The sequence below is a fragment of the Chionomys nivalis genome, chromosome 7, assembly GCF_950005125.1.
Source record: "Chionomys nivalis chromosome 7, mChiNiv1.1, whole genome shotgun sequence".
Classification (NCBI taxonomy): Eukaryota; Metazoa; Chordata; class Mammalia; order Rodentia; family Cricetidae; genus Chionomys; species Chionomys nivalis.
The window spans coordinates 101,796,593-101,823,096 of NC_080092.1; the positions used below are offsets into that span (position 1 = coordinate 101,796,593).

At 45.5% G+C, this 26,504-nt stretch overlaps 1 protein-coding gene across 1 annotated transcript; it reads right to left on the reverse strand.

Moving 5' to 3' along the window:
• Nucleotides 1–1,041: 1,041 nt before the first annotated feature.
• Wdr45b (WD repeat domain 45B) lies at nucleotides 1,042–24,623 on the reverse strand. The gene is made up of 10 exons (XM_057776124.1): nucleotides 24,437–24,623; nucleotides 17,709–17,783; nucleotides 14,061–14,162; nucleotides 11,825–11,912; nucleotides 10,247–10,341; nucleotides 8,698–8,888; nucleotides 4,185–4,270; nucleotides 3,284–3,385; nucleotides 2,476–2,597; nucleotides 1,042–2,226 (listed from the first exon to the last, which is right to left on the reverse strand). Exons 1-10 carry the CDS (start codon nucleotides 24,501–24,503, stop codon nucleotides 2,120–2,122), a joined length of 1,035 nt encoding a protein of 344 aa, XP_057632107.1. The 5' UTR covers nucleotides 24,504–24,623; the 3' UTR covers nucleotides 1,042–2,119.
• Nucleotides 24,624–26,504: the final 1,881 nt, after the last annotated feature.

Below are 26,504 nucleotides of genomic sequence, written 5' to 3' on the forward strand. Positions count from 1 at the left end.
GGTAACATTTAGTTTGCTGAGAAGAGTGGACAAGGCCGAAACAGAGTGCAGTTTCTTATGTCCAGGAGGACCTCAGATGCTAAGACCACACCTCGGCAAAACCGCCAATCAGGAGCTTCTGGAATCCCTGTAAGTGCCAGCATTCAGATATCCCCTCTTGGGTCAAGGCCCACCTACCACTGGGTGTTTGAAAACCCTGTCTGCTGATGCCTGTCAACCTATAGAGCTTTGCATGGTCCACCCCACCAATCCTACTATTACCCAGAGACAAGCACAAATCTGAGGAGCAGACAGCGCTACGAGTTTTCTCCTAACCCTTGCGCTGCCACTCACAGGGAGCCCACGTGTGCTCACTCTCCCTTGCAAGGTGTGCCAAGGATGGTGTGGGCTGGAAAGGACTAGGGAGGCCACTAACAAGGAGGCTTTGCCCAGTGTCATACACCCTTAGCCTGATTAGATGCCAGGCCCTCTTGTGCCACCCCATCCTAGCCTCATGCCAATCCCGTGGTGCTGGAGAACAACACTGCCTCAAATCCTGGTGTATCATCACCTGTCACCTGCTTGCTTCCCCAGTTCTGAAGCTCCAATTCACACTGGGAAGACCCGTGCTTCAGGACCACTGCAAGTTGGAAACATCAAAGGATCATCACACTGCCTGCCCCCCAAAACTGCAAAAATATTACATAAACCAGTCTGACACCAGCCAAAGTATACAGACGAGTGGTGCCTCACAGAACCTTCCGAAGGGCAGCTTGCTGCTACCTCTGAAAACAGGAAGCCAACGCTGGTATAGCAGGGGCAGTGACACCAAAATTTTATGAAGTGTTCCATCTGTACCCGCTCTCTGGATGGTCCTGAACCATGCAAACTCAGTTTCTCTTTTCAGTGGCTGTGCTGGTGAGGTACCCATGTAACAGGGCACTCTACTCCAAGCTCAGCGGCCTACAGGTCTGTCCTGTAGCAGGTGCAGGACCCTAATCCCATTATATACTCAGGATGAGAACATCTGGCTTCATTACACATGGCTCTGCTCTTAACAGATAGAGTACAACAAAATTAGTCACTTTTATTTCAAAGAAACAGTACAAACAAGTGTGCAAAATTAAGTTTCATGATTAAATACACATAAAGTAACATGCATACTTGACATCAAATCCACAGTTAGCCAATTACAGGAATATGAAGGAACTGGCAGAACTGAGAACCTGCTGCTGGGCACAATTTAAATGTTTGCAACCTGAAATCAAAACCGCAAAACCGAGCTTCTTAGAAGATATGTAAAAAACTAAACATATACCTCAAGTGGCACAGAAACACGGAGCCTGTGGCCTGTGTCAGTACCAGGATGTGCCTGCCATCCCCAATGCTAGCGTGTGTTCCTGTGGGTGTTGGGAGAGATGAGACAGGATAGACGCCACAGGCAAAGCCAATTCCCTTCACACAACTGGTAGCTACAGGCACATGGACATTGCACTGAGAAGGCCCCTAGGTTAAGTAATGCTTTCTTCTGGAAGTGATTTTTAAAGTCTATGTGTTACTTTGTTCCCTAAAGGTAATGGGAAGTTCTGTTTTAACCCAAACTAAACCAGGAGACCCTGCCTCTCCCGCAGCCTGAGGACTGTGCCTCAAGCGGGATGTGATTCATCCTGTTCTCTGGCAGGTCTGGTGAGAACCCCAAGCATGTGCTCTGAACAGTGCTCCTCACGTGTGGCAGAGGGTTCTCTACCCTTCTGGAGTGATGTAGGACGTGAGTCTGACACATTCATCCCTACCAGCTTCCACTGACTCGTGCTTGGACAATCCCCAGGGACTGCAGGGAGCCTGCTGGCATGAAGGTGTGGTGGTGTCACTAATGCTAACATCACAACTGAACTAAAGGGTGATGGCCAGCAAGAGACCGAGATGCTCAGAGCCATAGAGTCTGCAGAACCATGAGGACGAGTCCTTTTGATATGAGAATGAGAAGCCTTGCTCAGGAAGGCAGACAACCACGTATGGCTTCGAGACCAAGGTCCTCGAGAGGGTCCTTGAGCCCATCACCCACAGGCCTGGGGCACTGGCACCAGCCCCAGGAGTCCACAGGGCTGGGTGGTGGCATCAGCTGCACTCACAGGCAGAGTCACAGCTTGTCATCGGTCATCTCCAGGAACTGTGCACACACATCCCGGACACACTCGCCCTTGGGATTGAACAGGAACTTGTAGTAGCTGCCGTCCGCACAGATAGCTGGGGGAGGAGACCACATCAATACATGAGCACAGTTACAGCCCGCCAGGGTACATGCTCATCTAATGAGGACTGGCAAGTCACCTTCACAATGCCCAGATCTGCCATCAAAGCATTCCTGGGGAAATGGAAGGGTACTAAGAGCGTCCTAAATGCTGAAGGCTTTGAGTAGGCCCCACCCCAGCCACAGGACTTGGTGCAGTCTGGACCACATGCTGGCCTCCCACACAGGATGAACTAACTACTCACCAATGACTGCATTGGGCTCTGTTCCAAAGGCACAGATGCATGGGGAGCCTGATGGAACCTGGAACTTGGAGAAGCTCCACTTGGAGCTGAAGTATTTTGGAAGGAAACTAGCTGATGCCAAACTGTAAGCACAAGAAGAAAACAGAGGCTTTACATTCACAAAGACAGAGACAGAGGTGTAGCTGGCTTGATACCACAGCGCTGCTGAAAATTCTGAAATTTCTTTTACAGTTCAGGGCTGTTCTTTTTATTATTATTATTATTTAGTTTTCTGAGGCAGGGTTTCTCTGTGTACAGTCCTGGCTGTCTTGGAACTTGCTCTGTAGACCAGGCTGGTCTTGAACTCATAAAGGTCCACCTGCCACTGCCTTCCTGGGACTGGAGTTACAGACAGTTGTAAGCTGCCATGTGGGTACTGAGATTGAACCAGAGCCCCCTGGAAGAGGGGTCAGTGCTCTTAACTCATGAGTCACCTCTCCAGCCCTGGATGGAGTGATCTCATTTCTTACACAGAAAGTCATGGTTCTGTAATCATGGCTCTCGGCACAGGAAGGGGCACAGGCTCTCTTGCCATCAGATTAACCCTCAAAGAGCATGGCAACATTCAGGAAACAACCTGCCCGGAACCAAGTGTCAAAGAACCTGACAGTAATGGGGCCTTGGAAGTGGAGCAGTAGGTGCAGGACCATTCCACATTCACTTTCAAATCCCACAAACACCTACACTGACATCAGATTTGCCCTTACAGGAAACACAGGGAATTCTCTAACTTTGGGCTCTTCCCTACCACAATACTCCTAAAACCCACCTAGACTGTTTATTCCTTTTTGGATCTTCAGCTGCAAAAATGTGCACAGTGCCGTGATCACTGGACACACAGATGAGAGAAGCGTCCTGATTGAAGTTGATGCTGCAGAGAAACCAGACAGGGCTTGGGTCTGTGCAGATACAGAGAACCAGAGAGATCCAACTCCCTTGTTGTCAATACACACAATGCACTAAACTAGCCCACATCCCAGGTCTCAGCACTGTTGTGTCAAAAGCATTCACCATGGAACCAGGGAACACTCTCTGTTCACCAGTGCCCCCTAGGCACCACTGCTGATGCCTGTGTGCCAGTGAAGGGTATAGGGTTTCCTGAGAAGACCTCCATGCCAGTTTCAGGAGGTTCAGGTGAGAAAGGCATAATCTGCCCTGAGGAGGTGGCTCCCAAGTATGTCATAGCAGGCAATGGCCATATGCCTTCTGTACTGACAGCAGACATGTAGGGGAGTGTGCCTAGGGCCAGGGCACACAGGTTAAACTTCCAATCTCAATACCCATGGGCCAGAAGTGGCCAGGGTGGTGGCAGGTTCTTGCTGTAGCCATGGTATGAAATGCTGCCTGGCTAGGCTTCAGCACTACATACATTGTGGGCCCTTAAAGGTGAAGTGTTCACTCTCAAAACGAAACAAACTGGCTACAATAATTACAGACAAACCAGCAAGGCCATAAAGGGGGAAGTAAGTACCACAGGGAAGGAAGTTGGAATAGAGGGAGATGGAAAGATCTGGCAAACATATCCATGCTACAGCAGGAGAGGGAAGGCCCATAATAAGAAGTAAAATCAGTAATAAAAAGAGCTGAAACCCAATAACCTAACAGCTCAGCCACACCCTCCCACCTGTGCCGCCACCCTGGTTCTACTACTCCCAGGGTGAAGCCCTTACCAATAGATATTAGCTGCTTGAGATCCTCTTCTTAGCTCCTGGATTAAATGCCCTGATGAAGTATCAAATATTCTTATAAGGGTCCCCTTTGAAAAACAGTGAAGTGTTTCGTTATCAACAATTTGTAACTCTGTCATCAATCTGAAACGATTTACATAAAGACCCATTGGCCCCAACAGCCCACAGCACCTAGAATCCAGTGTCTCTTGCCTGCTAGCTCAGGCACAGCGCAGGAGGGGCCACAAGACCAACCCGCCTGCTGCAGGCCCTCTTCCTCTCAGGCAGCAGAGTGATAGGAGAACTTACTCACCAACTGCACCCACCTCCCTGAGCAACAACTGTGCTCAAAAGACTCAAAACTTAAAAAAAAAAGGTTTCCTTAAAAAGTGAAACAAAAAAAGTTTTTGTGGACGATGACATGGCAACCTCTGGAGATGCGGCAGGGAGGGAAACTGCCACAAAGTGTCCTAAACAAGCCCGAAATGCACCGGAGCCACCTAACCAACCACACTGCTCGGTCCTATCAATGGCAAGGCTGTGAGAAGCCAGTCTAACAAGATGAAGACAGAGAAACCCTGTCTCGAAAAACCAAAAAAAAACAAGATGAAGTTCAAGTAAATTCTAGAGAAGAAAACATTAATTACTGCAGAATCCAGTGTTCTAACAGTATCCATTAAAAATAAACTTGTTAAGACAAATACACTTCTAGGAGTTTGAGGCCAGCCTGGTTTACACAGTAAGCCCTTGTCTCAAAACAAAACCCCAACCAAAAACAGCCCCCCCCACCCAGAGTTACTAGTTTATCTGTTTTTTTGTTTTGTTTTTGATACAGGGTCTCATACTGTACCAAAGGATTGCCCCAGCTGGTTCTGAGGCCATGATGCTCCTGCTTCAACTTCCCTGCCTGTTTCCAAGGGCTAGCATTACAGAAGTAAGCCATTAAGCCTGGCTATAGTCACTAGTTTTATAAATATTACATTAAATGAGTGACAGAATAGAATATAAAAAGGTTTGTAACTGCCAAAATGAAACAGCCTGACATTGAGTAAAATGCTTTTACATAAGAACATATTTTGTAACAAATAGGTTATATATCTACATATATATAATAGGTTTCATATATATATATATATATATATATATATATATATATGACTATCATGTATTTACTGAATACTTGGATTTTTTTTTTTTGAGACAAGGTTTCTCTGTGTAATAGTTCTGGCTGTCCCGGAACTCGTTTTGTAGACCAGGCTGGCCTCCAATTCACAGACATCCACCTGCCTCTGCCTCTCAAGTGCTGGGATTAAAGGTGTGCACTATCACTATTTACTGTAGTAATACTTACTTAGTACTTATTACAGTAAGCTGTACTTACTGAACATTTGTATCCATAAAGAGGCTGGAGCTGGGCATGGTGGCAGAGAAGACATCAAGTTCATAGCTTGCCAGGGTTACACTTAGTAAGGCTCTCAAAATAAAAATAAAACACTTCCCCAAACTACTGAGTTCCAGGTAAGTCGAGGCTACATAGTGAATTCCAGGGAAGTGTGGAACATAGAGACACCTTGTCCTAACAAAAGAAACATTGGCAGCATGGTTTACTGTGGAATATCGGTTGTTATTCCTGGCAGGTAGCTGTGCTTTGCTGCTATCTGTGATCCACCAATACAAGAAAGATACCATATTACTTAAATTAGGAGGCAGAGGCAGGCAGATCTCTGTGAGTTCAAGGTCACCCTGGTCTACAGAGAGAGTCTACAGAATAGCCAGGGGGATACACAGAAAAACCATTACAAAAAACAAACAAACAAAAAAAAAACAAAAACAAAACTGTCTCAAAAAAAATCAAAACAAAGCAAACAAGCAAGCAAATAAATAATTAAACCGAATTTCTGCTGGATTTGAGGCACGCACCTTTAATCCCAGCACTCAGGAAACGGGGGCAGGAAGATTTCTATTAGTTTGAGGTCGGGCCTGGTCTACAGAATGAGTTCCAGGACCCTCAGGGCTGTTACACAAGGGAAACCCTGGCTCAAAACAAAAATAAAATGAAGGAAGAAGGACGGAAAGAAGGAAGGAAGGAAGGAAGGAAGGAAGGAAGGAAGGAAGGAAGGAGAAAAGAAAGGAAAATACCAAAATTCAGAGTCAAGTTTATAATGAATGTGTAGTTTTATTGTCACTATAAAGCTGAAAGAAAATTCAAGTCAAATCATCATAAGCTGACTCTGGGGTCAGCCCAGTGTGTGCATAAAGCATGAGTTTTATCTAAGCCACACTGGTAAATATACAAAGTTCTGCCGAGTTGAGAAAACAAAAAAGAACACCTATGTCCCACATTTCTAATGGGATTCTGATGTGTGTGTGTTCATCTAGTGAGGGTGTCCACAACTGTATACACGACTGGAGGCCAAGGGTAAATGTTCTAATGGGATTCTGATGTGTGTGTTCATCTAGTGAGGGTGTCCACAACTGTATACACACAACCGGAGGCCAAGGGTAAATGTTCGGTCCTTTCTTTCTGGCCCTCAACCTTATTTTTTGACCCAGATTCTCTCACTGAACCTGGGTCTCATTATTTCAGCTACAGTGACTGGCTAGCAAGCCCCAACAAGGGAAGTACTTACTGTGCAAGTACCAGGAGCATACAAAACCCATTTTAAAAGTCAGGAATGGCACACATCTGTAACCTCAGTGCCAGGTATGTGGAGACGGCAGGGTCACTCGTGTTCACTGGCAGTCAGCCAATAACAGACCATCTCAAAAACATGGCTATGTGAAGAACATCTGAAGTTGACCTCTAGTCTCCACACACGCATGTGCACACGATCACCTGCATACGTGTAACTGAGGTGTAGGGAGTTGAAAATGAAGAATCTGAGGGTAAAAGAATTTTTAAAAAATCCTTTGCCAGATAAGCCCATCCTAACGACACCAGTTTCTATTTATTTATTTATTTATTTATTATGTATACAATATTCTGTCTGTGTGTATGCCTGCAGGCCAGCAGAGAGCACCAGACCCCATTACAGATGGTTGTGAGCCACCATGTGGTTGCTGGGAATTGAACTCAGGACCTTTGGAAGAGCAAGCAATGCTCTTAACCTCTGAGCCATCTCTCTAGCCCCGTTTGTTTAATTTTGAAGACAGGATCTTATACATACCAGACTGGCCAAGAATTGATTCTTTTATCCCCACTGCCTAAGTACTGGTAACAGGTATGCATCATTATGGCCCACCTCTTTTTGTTTTGAGGCAGGGTCTCACTATGTAGCTCTCGCTGGTCTATGTGGACCAGACAAGCCAAGTGCTGAGATGAAGGCATGTGCCACCACCAGACCAGGGTAGCCTGGAACGTCTAGAGCCTCTGCCTCCCAGTGCAGGGACTAAAGGTGTGCACCACCATGGTTAGTGTAGCTCTGGAGAGCACATTCAGGGAATTGTATATAGTTAGGTAAGCATTCTATCAAGTGAGCTACATTCCCAGCTGAGAAAAATCCCATTTCTAAATCTATAGAAACAGTCCTTGTCTAGTCAGCTGTAATCCCAGCACTTAAGAGGCTGAGGCAGATACCTAGGCCTCTTGGTAACCAGGACAGGAAGAAGTAGACTAACTCTCTGCTGTATGTCCACAGATACACTGACCACTGCTGTCTGCTAACAACAGCTCAGGAAACACCTAGGCAGGGTAGAGTCTAACTGTGACTTCTCCCAGAAGGCTGAATCCACTGATACAAACACCACTGGCTTGTGGGCTCACTTTAATTAATAATTTCCTACAAGGTGAAATTGGGCTTACCGTCCTAAGTGGAAACCATAGTGAAAAAAAAAATACTAATTTTCAGAAGCTTATGCAGTGGTCAGCAGATAAAGGTACCTGTAGCACAAACTTGGCAACCAGAGTTCAATGCCTGGAACCCAAACAAATACAGAAAGAAAACCAGTTCTACAAAGCTACCCTCCATCCCTCAAGCTCCCCCCTCAAATAATCTAAAAATAGGTATAAATTTTTGGTTTTCACTTCAGACAAAAATAAAGGACAACACGGTTATGGGGGTTTGAGTGAGCAACATTCCCCTATAGGCTCAAATGTCTTAACACTTAGCCCCAGTAGCTGTTACTGCCTGCAGAGAGTATGGAATCTTTAGGAGCTAGAACCTTGCCAGAGAAAGTACAGCATTGGGGTCGGCTTTGAAAACCCACTGCCCACTCCCATGTGACCTCTCAGCTTCATCTGTTGTTAGGGATTCTCCCTCTAAAAGTCAAAACAAACCCTTCCATGGCTGCTGCTGGTCGTGGAGCTTTATCCCAGCACCAGAAAGGAACCAACACAACCGTCAATGTGCCAAAGTCTCAGTCTGTGGTTAAGTCAATGAGGAATTAGCAGTCTGTCTCTATCACACTTGGACAAACTGGGTTTGTAAAGAATAGGAAGTAAAGCAGACAATGTGTGGAGGCCTGGCCTAGACCTCGCCCACAATCAGATCTCACTGGCATGGAGGCCTGCACTTACTTTTTCAGATGCCGTTGCAATTCGTGTTCCCTGCAGGTTGAGAGCAATGCAGCTCAGGACGCCCTCATGTGCAGGAATGTCCACTGGTGGCTTCTCGGTGCTGGCCAGGTCCACAAGCTGTACGTGGCCGGTGTGAGTGCCGGGGAAGGCGAGAAGGGAGTTGTTACTGTTGGGACACAGGACACAGAGACCTATGCAGAGACAGAGAGAACTGGTTGGGAGACGACACTGGCTAAGCCTGTTTCCTCACAACCCGGACCCACTCTCAAGTCCTCAGCCACAAGTCAACTATTTGTGGAGTGTATCGACCTTGGAATAATCACTGACTGGAAAGAGTCTCAGGGCTGACCAACCTGCTGCCCATGAGACCTGCTTACACAGGGAACACTTGCTGAACAATTTACTACTCAACACATTTATCTATCAGGTGTCTGTCTTCCATAATGCCAGCTACTGAGAGTACAACAAAAATTACAGAATTTAAGAACTACTCCATCAGCAATAACACAAGCCCTCAAATACTTCAAGTCAATCTAGACACAGATGTAGCACACCATGCAGAGACCCAGACACACTTCCCAAGGCCATGGTTGGAAAAGCCAGCTTTGCCTGTGTCTAACTCATCCACAGCCTTCAAAGACATAGCTAAACCCTCAGCACACAAGCTGACAGGGAGGGTTATGAGGAAGAAAGGTCCTAAAAGACCCCCCCCAAATGCACAAAAAATGTAAATGTATAAAGTAAGACTGGAAGATTAATTTTAAAGTTTCAGCAATAATGGCAGAGTGGTACCGGCATATGGATCACTGGAAAAGAATGGAGAGTCCAAAAGAGACTTTTGATTCTTACTCATCAAAACAAAGGGAACCAAAGTAATGTAATACACAAGACAAAACAATGGTTCTCAGCAGGGGGCGCTGGAGCACAGCACCTGCAAAATCCCAGCACTCAGAAGGCTGCGGCAGGAGTGTGTGTAGGAGGCCAGCCTAGGCTATGAGAACCTGTCTCAATAAACACAAGTATTCAGAGAGCTGAACATGTACTTCCTGGCTAGTGTGTCAGCTACTCTGGGAGCTGAGTCAGAAGCAGTTGAGTCCTGAAGTTCAGGACTAGCCTAGCAAGACTCACTCAAGACAAACAAAAAAAAGAGGTAAGAGAGAAAAGGAAAAGAGAAAAATGAAGGGAAAGATGGGTAAGCATGTAACTTACAGCACAACAGAACTGAAGGGGTGACCATTTCTGCGACAGTATGAGGGTGAGGTTGGATACGTAAGTCAGTTACAAAAAGTCTGCTCAAAAAAAAAAAAAAAAAGAAGAAGAAGAAGAAAAGGCCAGAGCTCAGCAGCTCCCAGTGTGGTTGGCTCCGGAGGCAGACAGCAGAGCAGCAGAGGAAGAACCCCAAGAATGTGGTAAGGGTGTGGTATCCAGGATGCTAAGGGAGCTCAGGCAGGCAGGGAGGAAAAGCTAGCACTCCCGTGCTTGTCTGAGTGTGCACAGGGCACCCAGCCTCTTCTGTGTCCCCACTGCTGCCTTCCTCTCCAGTTCTCACCTTTAGGGTTATAGCAGGTTTCAAAGACGTGCAGCTGATGGGGATTGTGTGTGAATGTAAACACCTTAATCATGGAGTCCAGAACCACAACAATTCTGAAAAGAAAAATGCAATCAGAGCTCCTCTCTTCAAAAGTAAAATAAGCATTTTGAGATTTCTGTTCCCACTGTGAAACTCAGAAACACAGGATACCTCACACAAAAGTGACTGGGCTTGTTTTTTTTGTCAGGGTCTCAGCTGGCTTCAGTCTCAAATTTACAGGGGGTTCTCTTGTCTGATCCCCGAGTGCTGGGATTGTAAGTGTCTATCAACACACCTACTTTGTGTTATTTTTTTGAGTTAGGGTCTCATACAGCCCGAAGTGGCCTTGAACTTGTTACATACTTGAGGGTGGCCTTAACTCTTTATCCTCTTGCCTTCATTTCCCAAGTGTTGAGATTATAGGTGTGTGCCACCATTCCTTTTACAAACAGGTCCAATATGGCCAAGAAGGCAAAAGCATAGGGGCTGAGCACAGCTGGAAGGGCCCACCATCCTTCAGGGCACAGCTGGATGGGTCCACCATCCTTCAGAGGTCACTCTCAGAGAAACTTTGAGCTCTGAGAAACATCATGAGCATGGGTCCACCATCCTTCAGAGGTCACTCTCAGAGGAACTTCATGAGCAGACAGACATTTCAACTAGAGCATTATCAAGGTGAGACACATCACAGAATTACACCCTTACTCTTAAAACATTTCTATAATTAAGGAAATTGTACTAGGAGTTGTGACACAAGCCTGAGAAGCCATTCCTGCCACCTGGAAAGCTGAGACAGAATAGAAAGACTTTAGGGCCAGCTTGGGCTACCTAGTAAAAAACAAAACCCCGATCAACAAACTAAAACAAAAACAGAACAAAACACCACCCAAAAAATTTCCAAGTAGAAGATTATTAGTTTGGGCCAAATATTTACATTATTACAGCCTCTAAACACTACCACAACTAAGCTAAGAATGATGCAGGAGCAGCTCCCACATACACTTAACTCTACAGCTGACATACAGGGAAATCTTAGGAACATGACACATAAATCACATCAAGTGAAAACACAAGGGATAGGTGATGAAGCTCTTCTTTCTCCCAGTCAACAAGCTAACAGGGTGAGCTCTGTAAGGCAAGGCTGGGCAGGGCCTGCTACTTTCAGCAGGGAAGAGTCAATGACAAGATCAGCTTCCAAATTCTCCTCTACACAGGACACCCAGTAAAAGGTAGCAATTGACAAGGCCCAGCTGACACTGCGGTGGTGGCTTCACATGCAGACCTGGGGACATGCCCATGCCTACCCAGAAACACCCTCTTCTGCTATGGGTCATAAACTAGTTACTGACATTTCAATACACTATTCCACAGAAAAATCACTATATCTTTTTTTTTTTTTTTTTTTTGGTTTTTCGAGACAGGGTTTCTCTGTGGTTTTGGAGCCTGTCCTGGCACTAGCTCTTGTAGACCAGGCTGGTCTCGAACTCACAGAGATCCGACTAATATCTGTTTTTTAAGGAAAAGAAATTCCACTTAGAAAATTACCACTGAACCCACCTATCTCTCCGCAACTTGACAGCTTTGACCTCCGTGGAGAACTCTATCTCGATGACTGTCTTCTTCTTCAGGTCATCCCAGATCATCACTGAAACACCACAGAGTGCATATGGCGTCACAAGTGGCCCACAGTGCAGAGCTGCAGGTAGCATTTGATACATGAGGCCAAACGGCAGGGTATGGCCAGGCTTGCAAGGCTAGGTAGAGCTAGCCCTCAGAACCCTTCCCAACTCACACAAGCACAGCCAAGGTCTTAGGAGACCTACCTGTCGTACACACTCAAGCCAGCTTTACCTGAATGAGCTAAAAAGCAAGAGTGACGATAGTGACTCGTCAAAGTGTTTCAATGCCAGAGAGAGTGGAAAGGGGCTGGAGATGGCCTGGTGGTTAATAGTGCTTTCTCCTCTCCAGTGGACTCAAGTTCAGTTCTGAGCACCCACGTCTGGTAACTCACAATCACCTATAATTCCAGGTCCAGGGACTCCAATGTCCTCTTCTGGCCTCCTCTGGCACTCACAAACATGTGGTGTACACTCAAACACACATGTACAGAAATAGATTTTTAAAAACTGGCTGGGAATATAGCTCCTGTTGAGTATTGTCTAGCATGCCTTTGGAGGCCTAGGTTCAGTTCCTAGCACCATAAAGAAAAGGGGAGAGTAGGGGGAAAAGCGGGAGAAGGAACCGGCAGGTGGCAAAGAGAAGGCTCAATAGGTAAAGTTTCTGTGCTGAGTCTGATAACCTGAGTTCACTACCTGGAACCCACCGAACCCAAATGGTGGAAAGAGAACCAGTTTCTGAAACTTCTCTTCCTTACCCCATGCATAAATAATTTTTAAAATCTTTAAAAATAATGATAGGTAGTAGGGAATATAAGACTTAGCACGAAGAAAAGGGGAGGGGCAAGATCCCCACCCATAACCACACTACTTTTTCATCTCTCTGCTACTGATTCTAAAACAAAGGCAGAACTGCAGGGCCAACCTCACCTGAGTGCTGGCTGTTTCCCGTGTGCATAAAGCTCCATCCACTGAGAACGGCAAGCCTAGGACCCATAATCACCTCTGCCTCTGTACATGGTCCCCTTTCTTTCCTTTTCGGGAATTTGGTAATAGAAACAAAGCCTCAAGACACCCAAGGTACTTTCCCATCCTCACAATCCTTTCTTTCTTTCCTATATCAGACATGAGCTATCCCAATTCTCCACCAGACACTGGCTCACCTTCCCAGTGCACCCTCAGCCACCACTTAGCTGCTGTGGGATAATGCTCTTGTACCTTGTAAACATTTGTCAGTCTTTTTGGTTTAATAAAACACTGACTGGCCAGTAGCCAGGCAAGAAGTATAGGCACGGCGACCAGACTAGGAGAATTCTGGGAAGAAGAAAGGCAGTCTGCAGTCACCACCCAGATGGAGAGGAATGAGATGAGAATACCTCATTGAGTAAGGTACCAAGCCATGTGGCTAACACAGACAAAAATTATGGGTTAATTAGAGTTGTAAGAGCTAATTAATAATAAGCCTGAGCTAACAGGTCAAGTCAACCAATTTATAATTAATATAAGCCTCTGTGTGTTTTGTTGGGACTAAACAGCTGCAGGACCAGGCAGTACAGAAACTTCCGTCTACACTTAGTCTCCTCATCCCCAAGATACGCCCCACTCCATTCTCAAGTAACCCTCCATCTTCTCTGTGCTTTTTCTCTCCTTTTCAGGTCTTTTCCCCCTCAAGCTTTCTTCCTTCAGAGGGGATCAGCTGTGTTCACTTCCTCCTTCTAACAAAAGCTAGATTAAGCTCAACTAAGGGTGTGATGTCTACAGTGAAAAGAAATTTTAGGAGTGCCATACCTCTCAACTGTAATTTCCTCTAACATATATAACAATAGATCCACACCAATACTGTAACCCATGCACCCACAGCCAACCTGGCTCTTTGTTCTATGTGAACAACAAGTTAATGTTTCTGAGTCCATGGCTTTCAGCAGGGGAAAAAAAAAACTTCCCTAGACTTTGCTTTACCCTGAATCACAGTTACACCATTACCCACCTACAGGTGAAGCACACTTCACTCATTAACAGTTGACATCCACCTACTCTCTGGAAGCTCCTTTCCCAGTGGTTTTCAACACCCAGAGGACTACTAGAGAGGCTCTCACATGGTTACAGACATAAGACGCTCTACAAAATTCAGGCACCAAGACACACATGGCAAGGTTTTAAAGACAGGACTACTGTACCTTTGTTGGGAGGATATTTCGGCTTTTTTCCACCACCAACTAAAGCTAAATAGTTACAGCGAAATAACATTTCCACGTGGCCAACTCCTCCTTCTAAAAATTCTGAAATGGTAATATAAAAAGTTAAAATGTTTAGCAAATGGGAAGTTGACGACACAATGCTAAGCATTCCACTCATTTATTTACTTGTTTTAGAGCCGGGTCTCGCTATGGAAGCCCTGGCTCTAAGCCCTGCTTAAAACTTAAGAGTGCTGGGGGAGGGGGAGAGGGGCGGGAGGAGGGGGAGGGAAATGGGAGGCGGGGAGGAAGCGGAAAATTTTTTTTTTCAATAAAAGAAAAAAAAAAACTTAAGAGCTCTGCCTGCCTCTGCCTTCTGAGTGCTAAGATTAAAACACGTACCACCACAGCTGACCTAGCCAGCATTTCATTCTCACACTATTTCAAGTGTGTGGGTACTTTGCCTGCATCACATCTGTGTACCACATGTGTGTCTGATGCCCGCAGAGGCTAGGAGAGGGTATTAGGAAATCCTGGAACTGGAATCGTAGAAAGTCGTGAGCTGCCATGTGGTGCTAAGAATCAATCTTGACTGCTAAGCCATCCCTTCAGGCCCTAGCATTTTATTCTTAATCATCAATTTGTAACCAAATACCATCTGAAGTAGAAATGGTGACTACCTCAGAAAACAAGGGGTAGGCTGCTTTCCTGACTACCTCAGAAAACAAGGGGTATGCTTTCCCGACTACCTCAGAAAACAAGGGGTATGCTTTCCCGACTACCTCAGAAAACAAGGGGTATGCTTTCCCGACTACCTCAGAAAACAAGGGGTATGCTTTCCCGACTACCTCAGAAAACAAGGGGTATGCTTTCCCGACTACCTCAGAAAACAAGGGGTAGGCTGCTTTCCTGACTTCTCTCAAGTTTCTGTCTTTGTGAGCAACAGTCTCTTGAGAGCTAAGAACAAATTCCGAGAAATTGAGTAAAAGTGGAAAGTGTGTGTGTGTGTGTACACATATATACACAGATAAATCTCTCTCTTTTTCTCTTTTTCTTTAAGACAGGGTCTCTATATAACCCTGGCTGTCCAGAAGCTCACTATGTAGACCAAAGTGGCCTAGAACGCACAGAGATCATCCTCCTCCTCTGCCTCCTGAGTGCAAAGGGTGTGCACCACCACAACCAGCTCCCGAATCCATATTTTAAGATGCAACAAGTTCTATAGATTTTGGAGAAGTAAGCAGTTGTGGTGCACACCTGTAACTCTGGTACTCAGGAGGCTGAGGCAGGAGGATTAAGAGCGCAAGATGGCTCAGTTGGTATAGAGCTTGCCATGCAAAGCCCGACTATCTGAGTTTGATCTCCAGAACCTATATAAATGTAGAAGAGAACAGAACCTACAAAACTTTGACTTCAGCATGTGCACCCAACACTGCACATGTTGAAGAGCACAAAGCTAGTTTATACTATATACAAAGACAGTCTCACAAGTAAATAAACAAATAAATGGAAGTATACTAGAAGCCCTAAAGCAAAGGCTAAGTCAATCGGTGACTTCATGTGTGGCGTGTTTACGTGTGTGCATGAGAACTATTCTGTCTGTTGTACTAAGAGATGCAGCTCAAGGGAGCAGCTGCTTTGTATGCACAAGGCCCTGGGTGGGAAAGAAGGGAGGGTGGGTCAGCTGATCACAAATAACACGTATGGAGCCACACAGTAGCATTACTGTTGAATCACAGCGATGGTACTTTTAGTATTGATGTCTGTATGGTTAGTTGTACGTCAACTTGGCACAAACAAGAGTAATCTGAGAAGAGGGAACCCCAATTGAGAAAATGCCTCCATAACATTTGGTTGTACGTCAGCCTGTAGAGCATTTTCTTAATTAATGGCTGGTTGATGAGAAAAGTCCAGTCCATTGTGGGTGGTGGCACCCCTGGATTAATGGTCCCGAGTTCTATGAGAAAGGAGGCTGAGCAAGCCACAGGGAGTAAACCAGTAAGTAGCACCCTCCACGGCCTCTGCACCAGCTTCTGCCTCCAGGTTCCTGGCCTGTTGAGTTTCTGCCTTGGCTTCTATCAACGGACAGTTACGTGGGATATAAACACTGAATAAACCCTTTCCTCTCCAAGTTGCTCTTGCTATGGTGTTTCATGAAGGAATAGAAGACAGTGTCTGTTTTCAGTCTGACACAGGGCTCTCACTCTGTACAGAGTGCGGAGATTAAAAGCTCACACCACCATATCCACTGGTGCTTTATTAGTCAGGGCCCCACTTTACAGCTACAATTCACACTTCTATGCCTCAGCCTCCAGAGCACTGGGATTACAAATAGATATGTGCAACTTCAGCGGGACGATAATTTCCTTTTAGAGAGCTAAGATAGTACTGGAATCAGAAAATTTAAAATCCAACTTTGGAGAGAAATGGTTATTATTCTTCATTTTCAATAATTTATCTAAAATTTGTTCACTTATTGTTAATGCTCTATTTTTATCCCAGTAGTTAAGGACCAGGAACTGACAAACGTTTAAGAAAAAAAATATAGGACGAGAAAGTAAGCTGAAAATAACTCTACTTATCAAAATTAATCATAAAAATGAAAAGCACAATTATTTTATTTACCTATACAATTTCTAGTTCCAGTTTTTGAAAATTTTTATTTTATGAAAACACAGACTAAGGAGCTAGAAAGATGGCTTAGCAGTTAAGAATAGTGGGTGCTCTTCCCAAGGGCCCAGCTTTGACTGCCAGCACATGTAGCTCTCAACTGCCTGTAACTCCAGTTCCAGGGAACCCAATGCCCTCTTCTGGTCTCTTGTGAACCAGGCATGCAAGAAGTACACAGACATACATTCATTACACACACACACACAAATTTTAAATTAAAAAACAAACAAAACATGGATCAAGACACCAAAATAGCTAGGCGGCCGGGCGGTGGTGGCGCACGCCTTTAATCCCAGCACTTGGGAGGCAGAGGCAGGCAGATCTCTGGGAGTTCGAGGCCAGCCTGGTCTACAGAGCTAGTTCTGGGACAGGCACCAAAGCTACAGAGAAACCCTGTCTCGAAAAACCAAAAAAAAAAAAAAAACAACAACAACAACAAAATAGCTAGGCGTTAGTGGTGGAGGCACAGGCAGGTGGGTCTCTGAGTTTGAGGCCAGTCTGGTCTACGCAGCAAAACCCTGTCTCGGGGGGGGGGAAAAAAAAAGATATATTGAAATAAATAGGAAGAATTATAGTTTATCATTATAAAGAAAAATTTTCTTTTTCCAGACTGTTTTGTTATGAAGCCCTGCTTGGTCTTGAACTCACTCACTCACAATCCTTCTACAGCAGCTTTCTGCCAGGGTTTCAGATATGTTCCATTAAATCCAACTATTAATACTTTGTAAATGCTGGACATTTACATAACTGGGATTAAACCCATGATCTGATGTCTCTAGTTTTACATTCAGGAAGAAAAGTGCATTAAATACACCTTATTCTTCCCAGCAGAGGTAGCAGGACTGAAGCCGTGAGGAGGAAGAGAAACATGGTCGGACCCGTTTACAAAAGGTCAAGTTCTGCTTGCTTCTGTCTCAGTCAAGGTCTTCTCTCTAGACTGAGGGCTGAGGGGGAATTCAGGAAATGATCGCCATACCGTACCTTGTTTCTCTTTTTCTTTGAGCGGATCGGTGTTATAGACTCGGAATCCATTTTCCATTCCACATGCAAAACAACCTAAAGCAAGAAACATGGAAGAGACATGTTACTCCCCAGGGTTGTTGCCAGCAGAAGGGGTCCAGGGAAGCTTCTGCCACATGTTAAAACCATACATGCTGTAGACTAAGCCACAGCGACTTCACTTTGGATGGTCATTCACCATGCAGTTTCCCCGCTCTGGGCCCTTCTCTGGCATTCCAGTGGGCCAGGTTTCTGCTTAAACATCGGACACCCCTCTCACTAGCGCCAGACTCTCACCAGACTCCCCTTCTACAACACAGTGCTTGAGTACTGTGTCAGGTATAATGTTAGGGATGTGCAGTGCTAGGAGACAGGGTGGAGGCTGCTCTTTTCCAGCTCCAGGGTGACCTCCTAGAGAGCAATCCTGAGGTCTCCCAGGACCTCACTCTTTTTTTTTTTTTTTTGGATTTTTCGAGACAGGGTTTCTCCGTGGCTTTTGGTTCCTGTCCTGGAACTAGCTCTTGTAGACCAGGCTGGCCTCGAACTCACAGAGATCCGCCTGCCTCTGCCTCCCGAGTGCTGGGATTAAATGCGTGCGCCACCACCGCCCGGCAGGACCTCACTCTTGATTGTTCAGACTCCTCAAATTCCTGTCAGTCACAAGCAGTAACTGACTTAGGACACCCCAGTCAGTCAGTGTCTCCAAGTCACATACTGAGATTGTCAAGGTCCAAATAAAAGGTACTGCAGGGAACTGAAAAAAACACCCAGGATGGCACATGCCTTTAATCCCAGCACTAGGGGGGCAGAGGCAGGCGGATCTCTGTGAGTTCGAGGTCAGCCTGGTCTACAAGAGCTAGTTCTTGGGAAACCCTGTCTGAAAAAACAAAACACCCAAAAAACAAAAAAACACCCAGGTCTCAGGATGATTCCTATAATGATGGCAACATAAAACTACACTAATTAACTTCAAATATGGTGCTCAACTATTACCGAACTCAAGCTTCAGCTGAGAGAAGGAAACCAAACGCTTCATCTTTTCCTCCCAATTCAATGTTGCAGTTTGGTTCCTCACAGCAGTTGTTCAATGGTCAGTGGGTTAAGGGATGCAAAGGTTCTCTGTGGTACCAGCTCTAGTCCACGCTTCACTTCCAGAGACAGAGAAGACACCTGCTCTCTGCCTCAGGCCTCTGCATGAACAAATGATTTCTAAACCCACCAAGAGCAGCCAGTCGGTGATGATGCATGCTTTCTATTCCCAACACTGGGGAGGCAGAGGCAGGAGGATCTCTGAGTTTGAGGCCAGCCTGGTCTACAGAGTTCCAGGACAGTCAGGTATACACAGAGTAACCCTGTCTCAAAAACCAAACCGAAACAAAAGAGTCAAAACCAAAACAGAAGAAAACCAACCAACCAAAACAAAAAACAACAACAACAACAAAAAAAAAACAATTCACCAAAAGAACACCAAGAGTAAATCTACAAATCAGTATAAGCCAAACCAAGTTGTAACAGACTCAACACATAAGGCTACTCTAGCCAGAGACCTTGGGACTCCTGATCCTCTGGCCTCCACTTCCCCAGTGCTGAGATTACAGGACTCTACCACCATCCCTAGTGAATGGAAGTACTAGTATTGGTCCAAACCCATGACCTCATGAGAGCTAGGCATGCACTCCATTAACCAAGCTACATTCCTGTGACTGAGTAAGAATGGCCCCCATCTGGAGTAGGAGGTCCTTCTGCCCATGTGCAGCTTTCATTGGTTAATGGATAAAGAAACTGCCCTGGCCTGTTGATAGGGCAGAACTTAGGTAGGTGGGGAAGACGGAACTGAATGCTAGGAGAAGGAAGGTGGAGAGAGACACACCACAGAGGCCCCATGGAGCCGCCAGAGACAGACATGCCAAATCTTTCCTGGTAAGCCACTGCCACGTAGCGATACACAGATTAACTGAGATGTAAGAGTTAGCCAATAAGAAGTTAGAGCTAATGGGCCAAGCAGTGTTTTAATGAATACAGTTTCTGTGTGGTTATTTTGGGTGTAAGCTAGCTGGGCAGCCGGGACAAACAAGCAGGCCCCTCCATGCAACAACTGGCACCAACGTGAGTGACTAAATCCACTTTAAAAACCTGAGAGAGCTTAATTTTAAACACAAAAATAGAGAGTTTAACACAGCTTTTTGCTCTTTACTGGCTCCTTTAAAAGGGAGATTTTCCTGACTCAGCCGCAGCAGGAAAAAGTGGCGGTTTTAAAATGCCGGCTGTCTGGGCCACTGCCAGCGCCAGCTCTGACTCTTTCAGGCAGGAGGTCTGGCTACAGAGCATCTGAGTTGGGTTTGTGAGCAGCATCTGTATGCAGCTTGCTTGATGGCATCTGGACTGACAGTGTACCTGGAACTGGAGCAGTGTGCTCGGCTCAGAGACACAAGCAGCTCCACCATGCTGGACTGTGCAGAGCTAGCTGGAACTACCATATATGTCATAGTAATAGCGCGGCTTAAGTTTTAAACTGGGCAGGCAAACAGGCAGTACCATATTACCCCTACTAATGGCACAACTTGAGTTTTTAAGAAGCACTTATCATTTTAAGAAGTGCTCCTGGACAGTAAAGAATTACAGATTCAGACATAAAAGACCTCTAAATGGGTCACAGTGTTGGATAAATGTATGTAGGCTTGGAAGAGAGAAGGAAAAGAGTATAGAGTCATAAAATAAAGTTAATGCTTAAAAAAAGGGTAAACTCTTTAAAGAGGCAGAGTACAAATAGTCATAGATTAAAAGGAGTAAAGAAAAATAAGCCACGTAAAAATGGAAAATTCAGAGAGTCTGGATTATGTATATTATTGTGTTTTCTTTGAATTTTTTGACTGTGAAGGAGCTAAGCACAGAGAGACATTTCATTGTATGGGCTGCTAAGCTAAACCAGCATGTATATTGTAAGGGCTCAAAATTTGGGTCTAATGACATGTTGCTTGGGAAAAAGAGGTTCTTCTTTTGTTTTCACAGAAGACAAAAGTAGCCTGGCAGGAAGTATAGGCAGGACAACTAGGCAGGAAGTAGAGGCAGGGCGATGAGAACAGAAGAATTCTGGGAAGAGGAAAGCTTATTCAGCAGTTGTGACCCAGCCACAGAAGAAGCAAGATGTCACTGCTGAAAAAGGAACTGAGCCATGTGGCTAATACAGATAAAAATAATATAAGTTATGAGTTAATAAGAAGCCTGAGATACTAGGCCAACAGTTTATAACTAATGTAGACCTCATGTGATTTCTTTGGGACTTAGCAATTGTGGTAACCAGGCAGGACAGAAACCCTGACATTTATTGATACAAATTTAAGGTCAACTTTGTTATATTTATATTTCTGATCTTGATTAAGGCATTGTGTTTGTGTAGCCCATTTAAAAATGCAATGTAATAGGTAGTCATTTATAATAAGTCAAGATTGTAGTCATGTTAGATTTTTGGATATATAGAGATATATTTCAGTTAGTTATTCTTCAAATCTTTCAGAGACCTTCAGAATATGGCATTTAAATGTTTTAATAATGTAGGACTTTTCGTGACAATGAGACATGTCTGCTCCTGGCAGCACCAGTTACTCCAAGAGGATGATGGGCATCGAAGAGACTCCTTATGGAATTGTTTAGCCATCTGGGCAAGAAACTGCTCTTGCCTGGATTGCTTCACTGGACATGCAGGACCCACAGAGAAATGACTGCTGAATTTGTCTAAAGGTGAGATGATCCTTCAGGGTTCCTGCTTCATGAAAGAGTCTGTGAAACATTCTGCAGGATACAGAAGAAAGTGACTGAACTGTCTTTGAAATTTCCTGCTTTATGGAAAAGTCTGTTGGATACTATGGGCCTGTAGGCTGAAGATGGATGCCTCAACAATACAGAACTTTGGGTGACTGTCCAGGCGGTGAGATGACTCTGTCAATTCTAGAGTTTTGGAAATTGCTTACAATGCACTTCCTGTTTACGTAGGTAATATTATGTCCTTCTGGAGTCTTTGATGGAGTTGAAGAATTTATAGTTATAGTTTTCTTTAGTTATGATAAAAGATAAAGTAGATATAACTATTGTAACTGCAATTCTTGCTTGATAATTGTTTTGTTATATGTAATTTTACTATGTTAAAGCTAAAGCCTTCCTTTTTGTTTAAACAGAAAAGGGGAAACGGTGTGGGAGGTCCTTCTGTCTGTGTGCTGCTTTCATTGGTTAATGAATAAAGAAACTTCCCTGGCCTTGTAGATAGGGCAGAACTTAGGTAGGCGGGAGGACTGGACTGAATGCTGGGAGAAGGAAGGCAGAGAGAGACACCATGGAGCAGCCAGAGACAGACATACCGAATCTTTCCCAGTAAGCCACTGCCATGTAGCGATACACAGATTAATAGAAATGGGTTAAAATGAGATGTAAGAGTTAGCCAATAAGAAGTTAGAGCTAATGGGCCAAGCAGTGTTTTAATGAATACAGCTTCTGTGTAGTTATTTTGGGTGTAAGCTAGCTGGGGGGGCCAGGACAAACAAGCAGGCCCCTCCATGCAACACCCACCAGCTCATATATTTGAATACTTGTTGTCTAGTTGGTGTAACTGTTTGGGAAAGATTTGGAGATATGGGCTTGTTAGACAAGGTGTGTCACTGTCAAGGTGGCTCATCAGGGCAACAGAAGAGTAACTACAACAATTTGCCAGCTCAAAAGCTATTTTCTTTCTTTCGTTTTTTTAGAGACAAGGTCTCTCTGTGTAGCCCTAGCTGTCTTGGAACTCACTCTGTAGACCAAACTAGCTTGAAACTCAAGAGATTTGCCTGCTTCTGCTTCCCAAGTGCTGGGGTCAAAGGCATGCACTGTCACCCCCAGCTAAAAGTGAGTTTCTCAAGGAATTGTATAATTATTAATTCTGTAAAAGGCTTTATTACCAAAATTTATTTTAAAAAATACCGATTTTTTTTCCTGCTCTTAAATTCAGAATGTTTGGCCAGAGGATGCCCATTGTACGCCTTACCCCTATCATGCTGATGCTAACTGTGCTCCTTCACAGTCCCCACAATGGGACCAAGCCTAAGAGGGCAGCCATCAGGTCAGTAATCCCAGGCTGCTCTACCACACTGCAGTCTGCTTTCTTCCAAGAACTGCCAGTGCCTTCAAAGGACAAGAGTAAATCTGCCCATCTCCAAATCTAAAGGAAAGCTTCCTACACCTGCCACAAGACAGACATTTTCTACCCCTTAGCTTTGTTTACCTTAGAAACATTATAGCTATCCTTCAGGTTTTGATTATATTGAATGCATCCCTCAAACCTCCTGAAACACCTAGCCCATGAACTCCAAGTAAATATATATAGATAAGATATACAATAGTACTACCTACTTAAAATTATTTTTTTTGTACTCCAGCACCTCAAAGTAAATTACTTAAAAATTATTTTAAGAGGGGTGGTGTGAGTATGGTATAGGAAACAGGAGGATCAGCACAGTTTATACAGTGAGTGAGACTCCATCTCAAAAACAAAAATGGCTAGGTGTGAGGTATAGGGAGGCGATCTCTCTGAGTCCAGAACAGTCAGATATACACAGTGCAACCATCTCAAAAATAATCTTAAAGGTTTTTTTTTTTTTAAAGGAAAAAAAAATCATCTTCTTAGCCAGGGGCAGTAGTAGAATCGGCCTTGTAATCCCACCTACCCCAGAGGCTGTGGGTAGGAAGATCCCTTGGCTCAAGATAAGCTTGACCAAGAGAACAAGATCCTGTCCCAACAACAGAATTCAAGTTAAGCTCATTTTTCTGGGGTAGGAAATCATACATTTGCTTAAGTGCCTTCAAAAATCTTGTTTTTGAATGCCAAGATGTTAAAACTCTTAGAAGCCCAGAATAACAGCCTTTACGCTTTTCTCTTCCTTTGGAGAGATTTAGAAAAATGTAATCGAGCTAGGCGGAGGGCCGCACTCTAATCATTGCTCACAGGAGGCAAAGACAGGTGAATCAGAGCTTGAGGCCAGCCTGGTCTACAGAGTGAGTTCCAGGACACCCAGGGTTACATAGAGAAACCCTGTTCCGAAAAAAACAAGGGAAAAAAAAAAATAGAAAGGGGAACTTGACATCGGAGGCAGGGGTTCCTGCCCACATCTTTTAGTACAGCACACAGTGATAAAAAACATCTCCCCCAAGACCCCCAAACTCATAGAGCAGCTCCCAAAATGGCAAATCATAGACGTCTTTTCATTCTATTGAACAGACGAAAATACCGGAGGGGAGGAAGAGGGGTATTGCTGGGACCCGCATCAAGAACCACGACAAACTGCCGCTCCGTGACCGGTAGGACCTTCGACAACACCCGATGGCAACGTAAACGCTTTAAGACCCTTATGCCCAGCAGTAAGCCTGCGTGGTCTAGGTGCCCGGTACAAAGTGAGGCTGCCCGCGGGGAGAGGCAGCGCGTCCGCAGGGACATGGGTTGGGGGGGGTGTGCTCGCCACGCTGTGGTTGCCCTGGCTGGAAAAACGGGGGTGGAGGGGGTGGGGATGTCTCCATGCAGGGTGGTTCGGAGATCTCCCCCAAGAGTCTGGGGTCTCAGGGCGTGACCGAGGTCTCCCGTTAGGGTCGAGGGGGACACTTGCGACAGACAGATCCGGGGCCCTGCAGTGTCGGGGTCTCCCGGAAGGGCTGGGGTTACTGCCACGGAACCGGGCCCGGAGTCTCACCATGGTCCTGGTTGAAGCCGGCATACAGCAGCCCGTTGCCATGGGGGTTACACGGCAGAAGGTTCATGGTGCCGTCGCGGGGGGAGCGGGGGTCCCTCGCCCCTCAGCACCGCATTCCGCTCAAAACCCGACGATCTACCCCGTCGCGCGGCGCTAGGGCCGCCGCGGCCGGAAGCGACGGTCCTAGGGGCTTGCGTCGTGCGTGTGTCGTCAGCGCGTGCGTCGTCAGTGCGCGCGGAGCTAGCGAGCCCAGAGCGCCGGAGACTTTCCAGCCCTGGGAAGCTGGAGGCCGGGAAAAGCCGAGCGCGCCCGTGAGGGGCGGGACGGACGGATCGGAGGAGGAGCTGCGGAGGGAGGTAGGTGCCTTGGCTCTCACACAGCTGGGCAGGATCGACGGGACCGCGCCCGACACGCCTGCCCACGTCGCAGACTCTCCCGGAACTCTGGCCACCTTCCCACGGAACGCACATTCCCCCAGAAGCAACCTTCTTGAATTCGCACTTGTGTTTTCCAAGAAACGGACCCCCGCCAAGAAACCGACACAGTCGATCTCCTGTGTCTTTCTGGGCTCCCCCAACCGACTGACTCGTCTTCCCACAGACACAAATTCCCCCAAGAGACACCTCCCTCACTCCAAGAGCGTCATAGGACACAACCCTCGTAGGAAAGTTCTCCCCCACCCCCGCCTCCCACACTAATCACGGTGGGGTGGCTGTTAGTTGGGGTGTCCTGGTCACAGAGTGACCCCAGTTAGACCACAGTCAAACTTGAATGGTTGTGGAAGCTAGTGCTTCCACTGAGCTACTATTTATTCTCCGGATCCCTTCTTTCCTCGCTGGCCTAACTTTTCCTCTCCCCCAGTAAAAACAGCATCGTGGAAGTCGAGAGCCATGATGTAGGAGTCCTGTCCTTGAAGTTTTGGCCTCCAGAGCTTCCAAACTGTGAGGCTAATACTTCTGTTATTTGTAAACTAACCCATCTTGGGTAATTTTTGTGAGAGTTCTTCAAATGACCCAAGATATGCTCATCCTTCTCTCTGCCCCATCCAACAACCTGGGAAAGAAGTAAGTCGCACAGGGAGAGCTTGTGAGCACCCCCCCCCCCACCCCTGCGCCCACCTTACAGCCTGATTTCAGTTACCTCACTAACAAGCAGCTTTGATTTTGCTTATGAAACCCACATTTAATTTGATGAAGCTTTTTTCTCAGCAAAGTGAGTCTGGGATCTCCAAATATTTGCAAAAACAAACACCGTGACATCTATAATTCACTTACTTTGTCTACATAAATTTTAAAGATTTATTATTTTTTAAGTGTGTGTGCTTCTATGTAAGTGTATGCCATATGAGTGAGGGTACCCTCGGGGGCCAGAAGAGGAAGTTAGATTTCCCTAGAGCTGGAGTTACAGGTGGTTATAAGTCACCAGGTGTCGATGCTGGGGACCAAATTCAGGTCCTCTGTAAGAGCAGGAGGTACTCATAACTACTGAGCAATCTCTAGCCCAATTGCCTAAATAATATCAGGTAAGGAAACAAAAAGCTTTCTGGGTAGGAAAATCTCTGCAATGCAGCCATTTTCACAGGGCAACTGAGGACATAATCGTGTGTGATATGTTTTGCATCTCAGAATTTGAAGAGAAGTTCACACACCTGGGATTAATGAACCCATGCTCAGACTTTCCAGTGAATGCCACAGGGGAAAATGACAAAGGTTCACTGGGGTTTAACCTGCTTTTCAGCTATACTTTCTGTGTATTCACCACCAAAGCATGAATACTTTTAAAAAAGATTTATTGATTATGTATACAGTGTTCTATCTGAATGTATGTCTGCAGGCCAGAAGAGGGCACCAGATCTCATTACAGATGGCTGGGAATTGAACTCAGGACCTCTGGAAGAACAGCCAAGGCTCTCAACCATTGAGCCATCTCTCAGCCCCAGCATAAATACTTTTCTTAATATGTTCCATTTGATAACTTTCATCCTACAGAAATTTGCTGTAGCACTTGCTGGCTCTATCACTTTTTCAGGTCCCCATAATAAACTATGACAGACTTGGCGTGAAAAATG